Source organism: Salvelinus alpinus, chromosome 1 (genome assembly GCF_045679555.1).
Source record: "Salvelinus alpinus chromosome 1, SLU_Salpinus.1, whole genome shotgun sequence".
NCBI lineage: Eukaryota > Metazoa > Chordata > Actinopteri > Salmoniformes > Salmonidae > Salvelinus > Salvelinus alpinus.
This window is the reverse complement of record NC_092086.1, coordinates 104,830,347-104,845,798: the sequence shown is the minus strand read 5'-3', so window position 1 is coordinate 104,845,798 and position 15,452 is coordinate 104,830,347. Positions and strand designations below refer to the sequence as shown.

Here is a 15,452-nt window from a genome sequence, read left to right as displayed (position 1 = left end):
AGATGTGGAACTTTAAATTATGAGCAGGGATTTCAAGTATACAGTAAATAGTTGCAAACGCTGGTTGTTAAACCACAAAACTTAATTCTACATAGTTGGAAGACCTTTCCTCTGAGGAGATCCTCTTTGGACGGGCGCATGTTTGTTTGTTTAGTCACTCACCTCTGTTCTTGGTCTCGGTATCACCAGTTAAACAGGAAGAGATAGGAGCCTGAAAGTACAGCACACATGACTGCTGCCTGTTTGGTACAAAGGTCGGTGCCACGATGTCCTGCCACCGTCATACCTGTGTGTGTGTGTGTGTGTGTGTGTGTGTGTGTGTGTGTGTGTGTGTGTGTGTGTGTGTGTGTGTGTGTTCCTTGACTTCTCCATGACATTTAACTACATTTTCATTAATATTATATATAGCTTACAAGAAAAGGTAAGCATTATTGACACTGGAAAACTGCTGTGTCCAATCCCATGTAGACCTACCCCCTCCTGCCATTGTGCCCTTGATCAAGGCACTTAGCCCCCCACAGAACTGCACTGTTAGTCACGTTGTCAACATGTGGTCAACCCTCCATCTGGAGAGCTCCTGGGTGTGCAGGCGTGGCTTTTTCAACATTACAACTAAATACATTTGTCTTTATAAAATTATTCATGTTTCGTGGAGATCTATGCACAGAAAGTTATTTGTCAATTAGGCTATTCTTAGAATATTTGTAATGATGTTCGCAGTTATATTGCTTCTGTTTAATAGAGGGGAATCCCAGTTTTCTAACAGTGAAGATTTATTTAGGCTATGCAGTGCTGGCAACAACGAAAGTAATGCTTAGTTAGCTATAGGTATGTTTTGAATTGGCTATCTAGTTAGTCTGTCATTATTTTATACCTGCTGCTGAAATGTGGTTCTCTCTCACTCCTCGGGCAACCTCCCACTCGCACTGGCACACAAGCAGCACCACAGACATGCACTGAAGGGTAATTCTTAGCAATTAACAATTAACAAACCAGTGACCATTCCAGAACCCTTTGAATGTGTTGATAATTGTGTTGATCATTTATTTGAAGTTTTATAGATACAAAAAAGGAGGAAAGTGTAAATTATAAAACATACACAATGTGAAACGCACCTATTACAACACAAATGTAAACTAAGGAACTTTGACTCTGTAGGCATATTTTCCCTTTACTTCCTCTTAACTTGCAGTACTGTGCAGGCAGGATCGGCAACATTCTTCCCATGGTATTTTTCTCATCAACCATGTCATACAGATGGAATAGCCTACTGATACCCCATCTCATAATATGGTAGATGTTCAGGAGACTGTCTGTTAGTTCTTACAATTCATACTTTTTACAATCAAATTCAAATCAAATGTATTTTATTAAGCCCTTTTACATCAGCAGTTGTCACAAAGTGCTTTACAGATACCCAGCCTAAAACACAAAAGAGCAAGCAATGCAGAAGCAGTGTCCAGGAAAAACTCCATGGTTGTTCTTTGGGGTTTTAGGCTGGGTATCTGTATAGCACCGCGACAACTGCTGATGTAAAAAAATAAATATATATATATATATATACACACAACCGTTCAAAAGAAAGAAAAGCAAATGTTTTGTCCATTAAAATAACATCAAATTGATCAGAAATACAGTGTAGACATTGATAATGTTGTAAACGGCAGATTTTTTTATGGAATATCTACATAGGCGTACAGAGGCCCATTATCAGCAACCATCCCTCCTGTGTTTCAATGGCACGTTGTGTTAGCTAATCCAAGTTTATCATTTTAAAAAGCTAATTGATCATTAGAAAACCCTTTTGCAATTATGTTAGCACAGCTGAAAACTGTTATGCTGATTAAAGAAGCAATACAACTGGCCTTCTTGAGACTAGTTGAGTATCTGGAGCATTTGTGGGTTCGATTACAGGCTCAAAATGGCCAGAAACAAATAACTTTCTTCTGAAACTCGTCAGTCTATTCTTGTTCTGAGAAATGAAGGCTATTCCATGCGAGAAATTGCCAAGAAACTGAAGATCTCGTGCAACGCAGTGTACTACTCCCTTCACAGAAGAGCGCAAACTGGCTCTAACCAGAATAGAAAGAGGAGTGGGAGGCCCCGGTGCACAACTGAGCAAGAGGACAAGTACATTACAATGTCTAGTTTGAGAAACAGACGCCTGACAAGTCCTCAACTGGCAGCTTCATTAGATAGTACCCGCAAAACACCAGTCTCAACGTCAACAGTGAAGAGGCGACTCCGGGAAGCTGGCCTTCTAGACAGAGTTCCTCTGTCCAGTGTCTGTGTTCTTTTGCCCATCTTAATTTTAAATTTTTATTGGCCAGTCTGAGATATGGCTTTTTCTTTGCAACTCTGCCTAGAAGGCCAGCATCCCAGAGTCGCTGCTTCACTGTTGACCCGCAAAACACCAGTCTCTATGGAGAGTTCTCAACGTCAACTCTGAGCAAGAGGACAAGTACATTAGATTCACAATAATTTGATGTTATTTTAATGGACAAAAAATTAGCTTTTCTTTAAAAAACAAGGACATTTCTAAGTGACCCCAAACTTTTGAACGGCAGTGTAAATCAAAATGTTTCTGAAGTCCTGCTATAGTAATAAAGTGTGTTATTCAAGACCACAGTTACTCTGTAGCAAAACTGTAACCCCAAACTAAAATAACACGTTTGTAGCATATACAGATCCGTGACCACGCTAGTCCTAAACCCCTAACCCGAACCGATCCAGATTTTCTTGGAAGACTGTGTCCCTGACAGCTTTGGAGACAACTCTGATGTTCTCTGTATCGGTAGCACAGGTGAAGTGGTTGTACAGAGATTTGTGACGCCCTATGTGCTGCTCTTTGTACATATTCAGGATGAACATCTTAGCAGACTCTGCATCTCTCTGTGGACCTTTAAAAAAATACATTTATGAAAAAGAATGTACGTAAAATATACTGGGAATCTCTTCGTGCATAATACGGTCAGAGTTGGGGTCAATTCCAGTTCCTGTCACTTGAATTGGATATGGACTCTGTTTTTTTATATATAGGAATGAACTCTAATTCACTGGAATTTAGGTGGAATTGACCCCAACCATGGATATGTAAAATATATTGACACACACATATCAAGGCATAACTATCCAGTGTACTTAGTAAAGTACTCAGCAAGGTTGGAGTATAGCATGAATATACGACTAAATGCATGACTACCAGTGTACTAGTCTAGAGTACTAACCAGTGAACGCTGAGAAGTAGTCTGCTAGGTTGGAGTGTAAGATCTTGTCTGCTAGGAGGTCTGTTTTGTTGAGGAAGAGGATGATGGAGGACTCCTGGAACCAGGGATAGGTGACGATGGTTGTAAACAAGGCTTTGCTCTCCTCTAATCGATTCTGCAAGGAACATAAACACATAGGAAGATTCAGATCATGTTCAAATTTGTTATTGGTAGAATAATATACGTCTAAAAACACTTAGGCTTGGAATTAAATTGAACCCTCCACATTGAACCCTCCATAATCTTTGATTATACACTACTGCGCACATACACAATGAAGGGAGTCTACCTGGTTGGTAGTGGTAGTACATTTTACAGTACCCCAAATCATTTATTTGACTTTATGTGACCACGGGAGAAACAACTCACCACATTGGCGCTCTCATAGAGGACCTGGTCGTACTCGCTGAGAGCCACCAGGAAGATGATGGAGGTGACCCTCTCAAAACAGTGGATCCACTTCCTCCTCTCTGACCTTTGACCTCCAACATCCACCATCCTGGTAAAAACAACACGGAACACATCTCAAATCACACTCTATTCCAGCTATAGGGCATTACCTTTAGGGTGTCATTTAAAATGCTGACTTGGGGAATACTTCCTTCCCTCATTCCCTCCACTCTTCCTTGAAGTAATCACTGGTCTAACATTACTAAATAAGTGGAGGTAAGAACTCAACTACAGTACATAGCTTTCAAAGATCCAAACAAGTTATATCAGAGATTACTGCAAGGAAAGAAGGAATGAAGGAAGGAAGGAAGGAAGGATAGGTGGAAAAAAGTATAGTAGAAGTATATAAACAGAACTATAGCCTCAGTGGACAACAAGGCTCTGACACCATTACTCCAATAGAGAGGTCACTGACCTGAAGATGACAGTCTTGAGGTCAAAGGGGTACTCTATGATGCCAGTGGTAGGGACCCTGACCCTGAGGATATCCTGCAGAGTGGGGAGGTATGAGGGCGCAGCAATTCTGTCCAGGTCACTCAGGTAACTGTCATGAAAATAACAAGAAAATGCATTGGCAGTGGCACATACTTTGCTAAATACCCTAACACTAGATACCTGACTTATTATGGAGTGCATAGTCATATCTATCTATCTATGGATAAAGATCACAAATTTGGCAGAATCAAGGAGCTGGGACTTGTTGAGTGTACATGCATGTATACCTTAGCTTGGACTGAGTGAGTGGGTAAAAGACAAATCTCACTATTTGGTAGAGTCAGAGAGCTGGTACTCCCTCCTGCGCTCATAGCACTTCTGCATGCCCTGGTCACTCCACAGTCTTCTGATGCCATCCACCTGCCATGGTTCCAGGTTGGTCAATATGTCTGCCTCCACCCTGCTCAGCTTGTCTGCATGGCTCTGGAACACACAGAGATGTCGTTTTAGATATGGCAAGTAGTAGATGTTGCTAGAGATTGATACTTAAACTTATGAACCAGCAAGCCCCTTTAGAAAAACACAATCATATGATATTGAATCTTCTGACAAGCTGCTTGCAATGTTCTGGTGATCTTTGAAATCAATCCGTAGGGTCTTCATGGCTTGGATCATTTTCTGAACAGCAATGACGATGTTCTGGTACACCAGCTTGGTGAAGCCTCGCTTGTCCTCCTCGGAGTAGCCCGTCCCATGGATGATCCTCATCTGTTTGATGAAGGTACTCTTCCCACTCTCACCAGTCCCTGGGAAAGGAGAGACATGAGTCTGTGAATGTCAGTGTGTGTCAGGATTGGGCTCAATTTAGAATTGAATTGAGAGTGCCTCACAAATCCCAATTCAATTCTTGAATTTAAGTAGTAAACAGGATAAAGAATTTCAATTCAAATTTGAATTAAAGAATTTCACAAAATTCAATTCTATTTCCTATGAAACTCAAAATGCCTCTTCTAAATTAGGTGTAGTCTATACAAATAAACATATTGTACATAAAACATCAAACATGTTGTTTACACATGCATATCAAATATTGATGAAACAATAGATTTTCAGGACAATCTTAGAAGGAATGATCAACGAAAACAAACATTTATGCAAATATTCTACTAATTTCCTGTTTTTGGGACTACAAACTGTTGAGGTCTATTGGAGTCAATTCCAAAATTGTGAATTGAGCACAACCCTGAGTGTATGTGTGTTTCGTTTTACTATCCTTGTGGGGACCAGAAGTCCTCACAAGTATAGTAAAACAAGGAAAATATTTTGCCGGTCCCCACAAGGAAAAAGGGTATTTATGCTTATTTTTGATTTTTGAATGGGGGTCAATTGTTTGGTCCAGACAAGGATAGTAAAACAAACTTGTGTGTGTGTGTGTACGAGGATGTGTGTGTTACATGTGGGTGTGTGTTACATAAAGGCACCACTTCATCCACACGTATTGCATACTTTGGCTTATTGGCCAATAATATGACCTTTACAGCAGGAATACATTGAGAAGTTTGTTAACTAATTCTGAAGGATAAGATTGGTTTGACCTTTCTTCAATGTCCTGTAATGCTTAACGCATTCCTAAAATAACCTAAGAACAATCCATGTTTTGATAGTAAGTAGTAAAATGCACCGTGTGAAAATGTTGCAATAGTGCAGTAGGCCTTCATGTAGCTATTACAATAGTACGGTGTGGCTAGTAATCATTTCACTATGAGAAATTCTGACATTAAATTGCATTGTAGTTGGCCTCACATGACTGTTGCATTAAAATGCAAGCCAGGATCAACTACTGTCACTTGTCCACATACCACACATAGCCATAACTGCTGATCAGAGAGTTAAAATGTGCTAGATGACAGTTTGGACAGAAGAGAGATGCAGGTGACTCCGTTTATTTAGATAAGTGTGACGGTAGGATAGAGGCTTTCAGCAAGTGCTTCTTGGTCCCTCTCCAAGTAGTTTTGAAGGACTGTTCTATGAATGATAATGCCCACTCACCATCAGTCGCCCCTAGACTACACATTCAGTCACACTTTGTACAGTACATTTAAACGATGTCATGCAGAGGTACAGACAGTCATTTAAAAAATGTAGCCTACTGTTATTCGACCTGACTGTAATTACTCTGCCAGTAATACTAACCTTTTTCAGGGCTGAAAATCACCAAGACAAAAAGTGTAGCCTTGTTCTGAGTGTCTGCTCAACTATCTCCTGGTTTAACAGGTTTCTATGTGGAGAATGGGGTTTGGAGTGACTCATACCTACTCAACTGCCCAGGGCTTCTCTGGAGAACAACTATGAAAAGAAAACTTGTCCTGTCAGGGAAGATGCAGCCTACTATTCCATAGAAGTGATATATAGACTAGATGTTCATCTCATGGTGCAGGAGGGGATGGCTGCTGTTTCACGGGTCCTAACCAATTGTGCTATTATAATATTTTTTTGCATGATTTGTAACAAATTTTGTACATAATGTTTCTTCTAATTTCTCTTATGACTGAAAATAGCTTCTGGATATCAGACCCCCTGTATATAGCCCAGTGGCTGCTGAGGGGAGGATGGCTCATAATAAAGGCTGGAAAGGAGCAAATGGAATAGCATCAAACCATGTGTTTGATGTATTTGATATCATTCCACAGATTCCGCTCCAGCCATTACCACGAGCCCGTCCTCCCTAATTAAGGTGCCACCAACCTCCTGTGATATAGCCTTGTTATTGTGTTACTTTTATTATACATTTTTTTTGAAATATTTTCTTAACTCTTATTTTCTTAAAACTGCATTGTTGGTTAAGGGCTTGTAAGTAAGCATTTCACAGTAAGGTTGTATTCAGCGCATGTGACAAATAAAATTTGATGTGATTTGATTTGATGATTTGATGTCTAAAGAAAGCAAGTTTATAGGCTACATTGTTTTAAAATAAATATAAGGCTATCTTATTTTAATTATTAAACATGCATATGGTGGATTATTCTGAACTTCCACAGCTTCAATTTACTTCTAACTGAAAGCCTAACCCCCCCCCCCCCCTCGCAAAACTACAAAATTGTTATGTTCTTCCATGATTTCAAGTTAATAGCCTATTATTGGACAGACTAAATGGTAGGCCTATGTGGGCCGCAAAATCAAATCGTACCTAGCACCCTGAATACCCCTGCAGATTTAAAGGTCCAATGCAGCCATTATATCTCAGTATCAAATCATGTCTAGGTAATAATAAAGTACCTTAGTGTGGTTGTTTTCAATTCAAATGGTGAAAAATAAACTAAAATAGCTTCTTAGCAAAGAGCAAATTCTCAAGCAAGAATCTTGCTAGGAGTGTCTGGGAGTGGTCTGAGTGGGTAGGGGAAACAAACATATTGAGGAAACAAACATTTGATTTATTGGTTGAGACAGCAGAAACAAACATGGCTTTTCACAGGTCTTCTCCTTGCCTTACTGATGTTTGCATTTATTTACATTCTGTATTTCAACATCTATAAAATTGCTTCAAAATCTATTGTAATTCTGATTAGGCCCATTTTAATCATATCAAATCTAAAAATGTAGTCATTGATAATGGGCCTTTTGCAGTCCAAGAACAACATAAAAGTAAAAAACAGATTTTATGACAATGGCTAGGTTTCCATCCAATTTTGCGGCAGATTTTCATGTGAATATTATACAATTAACTGATAAAGTGGACACTGGACAGGTTTAGATATTGGCAGAGAGGTTTGAAACTCTAAATGTGACCCGTTTCAGGAAACTAGGCGTATGTTGTGGGTCACTACTTCACAGGAGAGCCGTTTGAACTTAAACTTTTATCAAAATAGTTTTTGGGGCAGAAATGCCTTCTCGAACACATTAACTTTCATGTGCCTTAATAACAAACTTGTATGTAAATACGAATAAAACATTTGAATTATAAGCCTAGTTGGTTAGGCCACAGAAAAAGTGAGCAACCTTCTCGCTAGCCATGATTGGCAGAGATAATGAGTGCTGAGAGATGAATTTGGATTGGTCTGCCATATAGCACGCTTCTGTCTATTTGAGCTGGTTAGTAGGTAATCCTGTCAAAAGCAGCTTTTTTTTAAAGAATTGCGTATTAAAACTTAACAAAAGAGTCAACTATGCAAGTATCCATTTTATTAGAACTTCACTGCAACTACTGTTCAGATTACTCTCGTCTGAGTGTGCGAATAACTGATGAATTTACGAACGCTCAACACTGGTTGAATATGGCCGGTGTCAGTAAGTCGGCAAAAAAGCGTAGTTAAATTGTTGCCAGGAGCACAGTTACAGTTACCAACACTCTGGTTAACATGAAAACAGCCTAGCCAGCTCTGCTAGGGTGAGTAAAATGGTCAGAGTTTGGGTGGGGGCTAAAGCTTAAGATGATTCTTATAGCATTGCACACGGTCAGTGTGAACCAGAGTGACTTGACACAACAACGGGCCAAGCAATGGAAACGACACAGGACGTCTTATACATTCATCCATGTATACGGGTAAGAGTCTAGCAACAGTTTCAGATATTATACGTTTCTAATTTTGTCAGAAAGTTGCTAAAGCATACTGTTAGCTAGCTAGGCTTGCTTGCTAACATTGGCTTGCTTGCTAACATTACGTTTATGATCTGTGTGTAGTAATGTTATCTCAGAATGCCATTTCGCATTGTTATAGCCTAATGTTAGCTAGCTAACTAGCTAACATTGAACCTATTTGGTTAACTTTAGCTAGTTATGACAATCGGTTTGTATTGCTAGTACTCTATGGATTAGGATTATGGTTCAATGTTTAGCTAGTATGTCTAAACAAAAGACTCCACTTTGCCAGATGATTACTTGACCCATCAAGTTAGCCAGGTATGTCTGACGGTGATTACAGCTATCTATTGTATAATAATGCCAAAATATTTGTATCTGGAATTTGTCTTTCAGCATCAGTAGAACACGCCTGACTCTCCTCCACCAGTCATACAAGTAAAATGGTCTAATGCCTCCCATCAAAATAAGAGCTGGCCCAAGCATGCACAGGTGACACCTGAAGCATGAGGACTTGCAGTGAGTGGTGAACTTCATCAACAACTACGCAGAGGATAATGCAATAGTGTTACCAGGACGCCACCCAGGACACAAACACTTTGGTGGAAAGCTGCTGCCATCCCATGTGACAAAAGCAGCAGTGTGGAGTCTCTACAGGGAATTGATGACAACACTTGGTATGTAAAGCATAAGCAAAACGTTTGGATTATTTAATTGACAAGATTGGCACTACTTTTATTGATCTCACATTATTTCTGTATTTTCTAGAGGTACGTGTAGTCGGGCTATGTGTTATCATTTTAATTTCCAGTTTCCAAGATTATGTTTCTGTATACAGTGCTGCTGCTCTGAACATTTGTAGGTAAGTGAGACTTACCTGATAATGATGCATTTAAACATTATCTTTCGTTTTACGTTACATTTTCTTTTCATTAACTTAATGTTCTTTTGTTGTTTGCAGGTGCACTATCATTCTGGACCCTACGCAGCCAGGTACCATCTACTTTTTAACTTTTCGCAAGTGTGGCTTGTTTGGTGTCTGCTGTGAAGGAGACCACAACAAGTCAACTACTTGATTGAGGAAGGCATAACATCCAGCAAAGGCATCAGCGCAGTCAACTACAAGCCTCATTTCTTCACCAACTACGGAGTTGGGGAAAAACACATGTACCTAATTTGTGATAACTGCAGTGGCCAAAACAAGAACAAGTTTGTGCTCTGGTATTGTGCCTGGCGGACCATGCACAAGCTCCACCACAGTCTGGATCTTCACTTCCTGATCACAGGCCACACCAAGTTTGCCCTCGACTGGTGCTTCGGCCTCACCAAAGCAGCGCTTCAGAAAGACCAGAGTGAACACTTTGTCTGAGATTGCTGGTGTTGTGAAGGACAGCACTGTGACAGGGGTCAACATCCCACAGCTGGTTGGACTGGAGGATGGTACGGTGCTGGTGGAAAAATACTGTATGGCTGGCAACAACACGTGACTCTGTACTCCGCTGCCACAGTTCAAGCATTACCAGCACTTCAGGTGAATATTATTCTTCTTATCTAAACTTGGAAGGTGAATTGATGTTGTGCAAGGTTGTAATTTCTTAATTTTTTGTTGTTATTTCCTGTTTTAGAGTTTCGATGCTCTGGAGCCTGGTGTTGTTGTCACCAAGGATTGTTCGGACTCAGTCAGGACCAGGTTTCAGCTGCTGCGCAACGCTAACACCCTTCCTCCGATAGATGGTCTGCCTGTACAAGCACAACCTGGACTGGACACAGCTAGACAAACATATGTTTTTGAGAAGATCAGGGAGTTTTTCGCGGAAGAGGCTATGGACATCACATGCCCTACACCAAAGTCAAGAGCAGGAGAGAAACAGGCTCTCAGATCCCCTTGTTCATGCGTGGTTCGGACGGCCCAGTCATCAGCACTATCTACAGTGCCTCTATTCTAATGACTCTCTCCTAACACACACGCCATATGTTGATGCTACAATTATAATTTTTTATCCTGCTGCTCAGCCACTTTATCCCTGATTGCATGCATATAACTACCCCATCTATCACTGATATTGTTCTTGTATATTATTTTATTTATATTGACACTATCTATTTCTGATATTGGTACTATGCAAGTAACCATTTGGCTGTACCGTTTACACCTTCTGTAGACACCCATCCACTTCGAAATATGTGGCTGGTGGTATCATGTATCATGGTGCCGGAGAAGATGGCTGACATTTTACATGCTCCTAACCAATAGTTTTTTTGCTAGGTTTTTTTGCGTTGTTTGTAACTTTAAAAAAAAAACTTATTCTGTACATAATGTTGCTGCTACCGTCTCTTATGAGACCGAAAATAACTTCTGGACATCAGAACAGTGATTACTCACCACGAACTGGCAAAAGCTTTTTTTTTCTTTAACGAGTCCGACAAACCCGAAGTGAAGGACATACTGCTTTCCCGGGAACAGGCCCAAATCCCCATCATTTGCGTGAAGAGAAGACGGAGAAAAAGAGGACGGAGGTCGGGCTGCCTTCTGAGAATTCGTAGGCGATCAAATAAACCCCCACTTCCTTCCGTTCTACTAGCTAACATTCAAAATCGGCAACCTACGAGGAACATTAAACTACCAACGGGACATTAAAAATTGTAATATCTTATGCTTCACGGAGACCTGGCTGAACAACGACATTATCAACATACAGTTGCTGGTTATACGCTGTATCGGCAGGATAGAACAGCGGCGTCTGGTAAGACAAGGGGGGTCGGACTGTGTATATTTGTAAACAACAGCTGGTGCACGATATCTAAGGAAATCTCAAGGTTTTGCTCACCTGAGGTAGAGTATCTCATGATAAACTGTAGACCACACTAACTACTTCTATGCTCGCTTCGAGGCAAATAACACTGAAACATGCATGAGAGCACCAACTGTTCCGGACGACTGTATGATCACGCTCTCCGCAGCCGATTTTGAGTAAGACCTTTAATCAGGTCAACATTCACAAGGCCGCAGGGCCAGACGGATTACCAGGATGTGTACTGCGAGCATGCGCTGACCAACTGGCAAATGTCTTCACTGACATTTTCAACCTCTCCCTGTCTGAGTCTGAAATACCAACATGTTTTAAGCAGACCACCGTAGTCCCTGTGCCCAAGAACACTAAGGTAACCTGCCTAAATTACTACCGACCCGTAGCACTCACGTCTGTAGCCATGAAGTGATTTGAAAGGCTAGTCATGGCTCACATCAACACCATTATCCCAGAAACCCTAGACCCACTACAATTTGCATACCGCACCAACAGATCAACAGATAATGGAATCTCTGTTGCACTCCACACTGCCCTTTCCCACCTGGACAAAAGGAACACCTATGTGAGAATGCTATTAATTGACTACAGCTCAGCGTTCAACACCATAGTGCCCTCAAAGCTCATCAATAAGCTAAAGACCCTGGGACCAAACACCTCCCTCTGCAACTGGATCCTGGACTTACTGACGGGCCGCCCCAAGGTGGTAAAGGTAGGTAGCAACACATCCGCCACGCTGATCCTCAACACAGGGGCCCCTCAGGGGTGCGTGCTCAGTCCCCTCCTGTACTCCCTGTTCACTCATGACTGCACGGCCAGGCACGACTCCAACACCATCATTAAGTTTGCCGATGACACAACAGTGGTAGTGTGACGAGACAGCCTATGGGGAGGAGGTCAGAGACCTGGCCATGTGGTGCCAGGACAACAACCTCTCCCTCAATGTGATCAAGACAAAGGAGATGATTGTGAACTACAGGAAAAAGAGGACCAAGCATGCCTCCATTCTCATCGACGGGGCTGTAGTGGAGCAGGTTGAGAGCTTCAAGTTCCTTGGTGTCCACATCACCAACAAACTAACATGGTCCAAGCACACCAAGACAGTCGTGAAGAGGGTACGACAAAACCTATTCCCCCTCAGGAGACTGAAAAGATTTGGCATGGGTCCCCAGATCGTCAAAATGTTCTAAAGCTACACCATCGAGAACATCCTGACTGGTTGCATTACTGCCTGGTATGGCAACAGCTCGGCCTCCGACTTCAAGGCACGACAGAGGGTAGTGCGTACGGCCCAGTACATCACTGGGGCCAAGCTTCCTGCCATCAAGGACCTCTATACCAGGCGGTGTCAGAGGAAGGCCCTAAAAATTGTCAAAGACTCCAGCCACCTTAGTTATGGACTGTTTCTCTACTACCGCTCGGCAAGCGGTACCGGAGCTCCAAGTCTAGGTCCAAGAGGCTTCTAAACAGCTTCTACCCCCAAGCCGTAACACTCCTGAACATCTAATCAAATGGCAACCCAGACTATTTGCATTGCCCACCCATCCCCTCATTTACACCGCTGGTACTCTCTGTTATTATCTATACATAGTCACTTTAATAACTCTACTTACATGTACATATTACCTCAATTACCTCGACTAACCGGTGCCCCCGCACATTGACTCTGTACCAGTAACCCCTGTATATAGTCTCGCTCTTGTTATTTTACTGCTGCTCTTTAATTACTTGTTCCTTTTATTTCTTAGTCATATTTTTTTTAATGCATTGTTGGTTAGGGGCTTGTAAGTAAGCATTTCACTGTAAGGTCTGCACCTGTTGTATTCGCCGCAAGTGACTAATACAATTTGATTTGTTTTGATTTGATTTATAGCATTTCTTTCACATGACCCAGCAATTTAGTCTGTCTGGGTAAGCGTCATCTAATATTTATAAAATATTTTTATCTGGACACTTTCTGTTTGCCTGGAATTTTTCCTTATTGTAGGTGACTACTTTTGCCACTGTTAGTCTTAATCTTTACTACACTACTCACTGTTTTGCACATGACCTCCCGTGTGAATCCTTAAAGAGATGGGTGGGGCTGGTTTAAGAGGGTGTGAACAATGCTGAATGGGTGTAGACAACGGAGAGCTCTCCAGTAGGAGAGAAAGTGAGTTTACAAGTTTGTCAACTTTCAAAGCAGAATTACTTTCCCATTGTTCCTCAAACGCAGTGCATGATATACAATTTTGTAGCTCTGAGTCTCTACTTGTATGCAATGCAAAAAACACAATTTCAAATTTTGATACCTAATACGGATTTGAGCCAGTCGGTCACCTATTTCTTATTGGTCTATTAACTAATTTACCGCCAAAACTCCATACCACCAAAACAGGCTGACATATCAGGCAGTCTTTTCAAACAGTTTACACTAAAAAGGGATTATCATTGTTTTCACCATTCCACACTATTATTCCAACCTCATTCCACACTATTATTCCAACCTCATAGTGTGGACATATATTTAAAACCCAGTGAATCTAGTTTTTGACTGCACTGGGTCTTTAAATGGCACTGATCTATAGCAGAGTAAAGACAAGTCGAGTTACGAGTTTAAACTAAACCGCAGAGGATGGGAACCATTTGAGGAAAGTCAAATGTTCATTTGCAAGATTAAAATAATTGTCGAAACGCTATCTAGACTATGCCTATTCCCTCTAACAATTTTTTAATGACATAAAATCAACTTGGAGTAGCGTAGTTAACTATACCTCGCGCATAAAGTTGCCGAATAAACAATTATACATAGCATACGCCATGACTCACCTAAAAGCAACAACTTTATCTCCCGGTGAGATTCTCTCTTGTCCCGGCGAAGCTGTCTTTCAATCTCCTGATGTATCTTATTTCTCTCCAATTCTTCAGCCGACATACAGCATTCACCCATATTGGTGTCGTGTTGTAGCCGTCCGTAGGTAAGGTGAGGTAGATGGATAATGATTTTTATTCCAACCAGGGGTATGCGGGTCAAGATAACGTCCTCCCTCCCTGTCGGAATTCATAAGTCATGCTTACGTGTAGGAACCGGGTCGCATTCCTAACATGCATTTAAACCAGAAGCAGGTGATGTAAACCAGGGTTTCCCAAACTCGGTCCTGGGGACCCCCTGGGTGCACGTGTTGTTTTTTGCCCTAGCTGATTCAAATAACCAAGTCATCATCAAGCTTCGATGATTTGAATTGTTTTGAATTATTAATCAAATGGCCACCTGAACTATTTACATTGCTGTTACTCACTGTTTATTATCTATGCATAGTCACTTTACCCCTACCTACATGTACAAATTACCTTGACTAACCTGTACACCACAGATTGACTCGGTACCCCCTGTATATAGCCTCTTTATTGTTATTTTGTGTGACTTTTTATTCCATTTTTTACTTTAGTTTATTTAGTAAATATTATCTTAAACTACATTGTTGGTTAAGGGCTTGTAAGTAAGCATTTCACGGTAAGGTCTGATTTTGATTTGAATCGGCCATGCATTGTTAGGGCAAAAACCAACATCTCTACCCAGGGAGGGGGGCAGCACTGTGTTTGGGGGAAACCCTGATGTAAACTACTGTAGTTCTCTTCTCTATTATATAGTTTGGGTTTGGAAACATCTGAAACCTGGGGTATTGTGTAAACGAACCCCCCCCCCACACACATACACAAGTTGGGTTGTAATTATTTTCCATTTTACAGGTAAGGTAACTGTCACCAAGTCGGTTAGGCTTTTCACCATACAAACTGGGCTGTTCTGTTGATATTGTAAACCCACTGGGTTTATAGGAGTGTGCCTGCCAGTTGAACAATGCAACAATGACCTCATTACATTTGACATTTTAGTCATTTAGCACACTCTTATCCAGGGTGACTCAGTTAGTGCGTTCA

General features: G+C 41.2%; 2 protein-coding genes across 2 annotated transcripts in view; both read right to left on the bottom strand.

Annotated features, from left to right (window-relative positions):
* LOC139557772 (protein prune homolog 2-like) overlaps positions 1-231 on the bottom strand; it is a 28,949-nt gene extending 28,718 nt beyond the window's left edge. Inside the window, exon 1 of the mRNA XM_071373071.1 lies at positions 163-231. The gene's annotated coding sequence lies outside the window, so the exon portion shown is untranslated. The remainder of the gene's footprint in view (positions 1-162) is intronic.
* A 788-nt stretch (positions 232-1,019) lies between these two features.
* LOC139557708 (guanine nucleotide-binding protein subunit alpha-14-like) lies at positions 1,020-14,580 on the bottom strand. The gene is made up of 7 exons (XM_071372860.1): positions 14,343-14,580; positions 4,773-4,957; positions 4,480-4,634; positions 4,132-4,260; positions 3,636-3,765; positions 3,228-3,381; positions 1,020-2,900 (listed from the first exon to the last, which is right to left on the bottom strand). Exons 1-7 carry the CDS (start codon positions 14,461-14,463, stop codon positions 2,707-2,709), a joined length of 1,068 nt encoding a protein of 355 aa, XP_071228961.1. The 5' UTR covers positions 14,464-14,580; the 3' UTR covers positions 1,020-2,706.
* Positions 14,581-15,452: the final 872 nt, after the last annotated feature.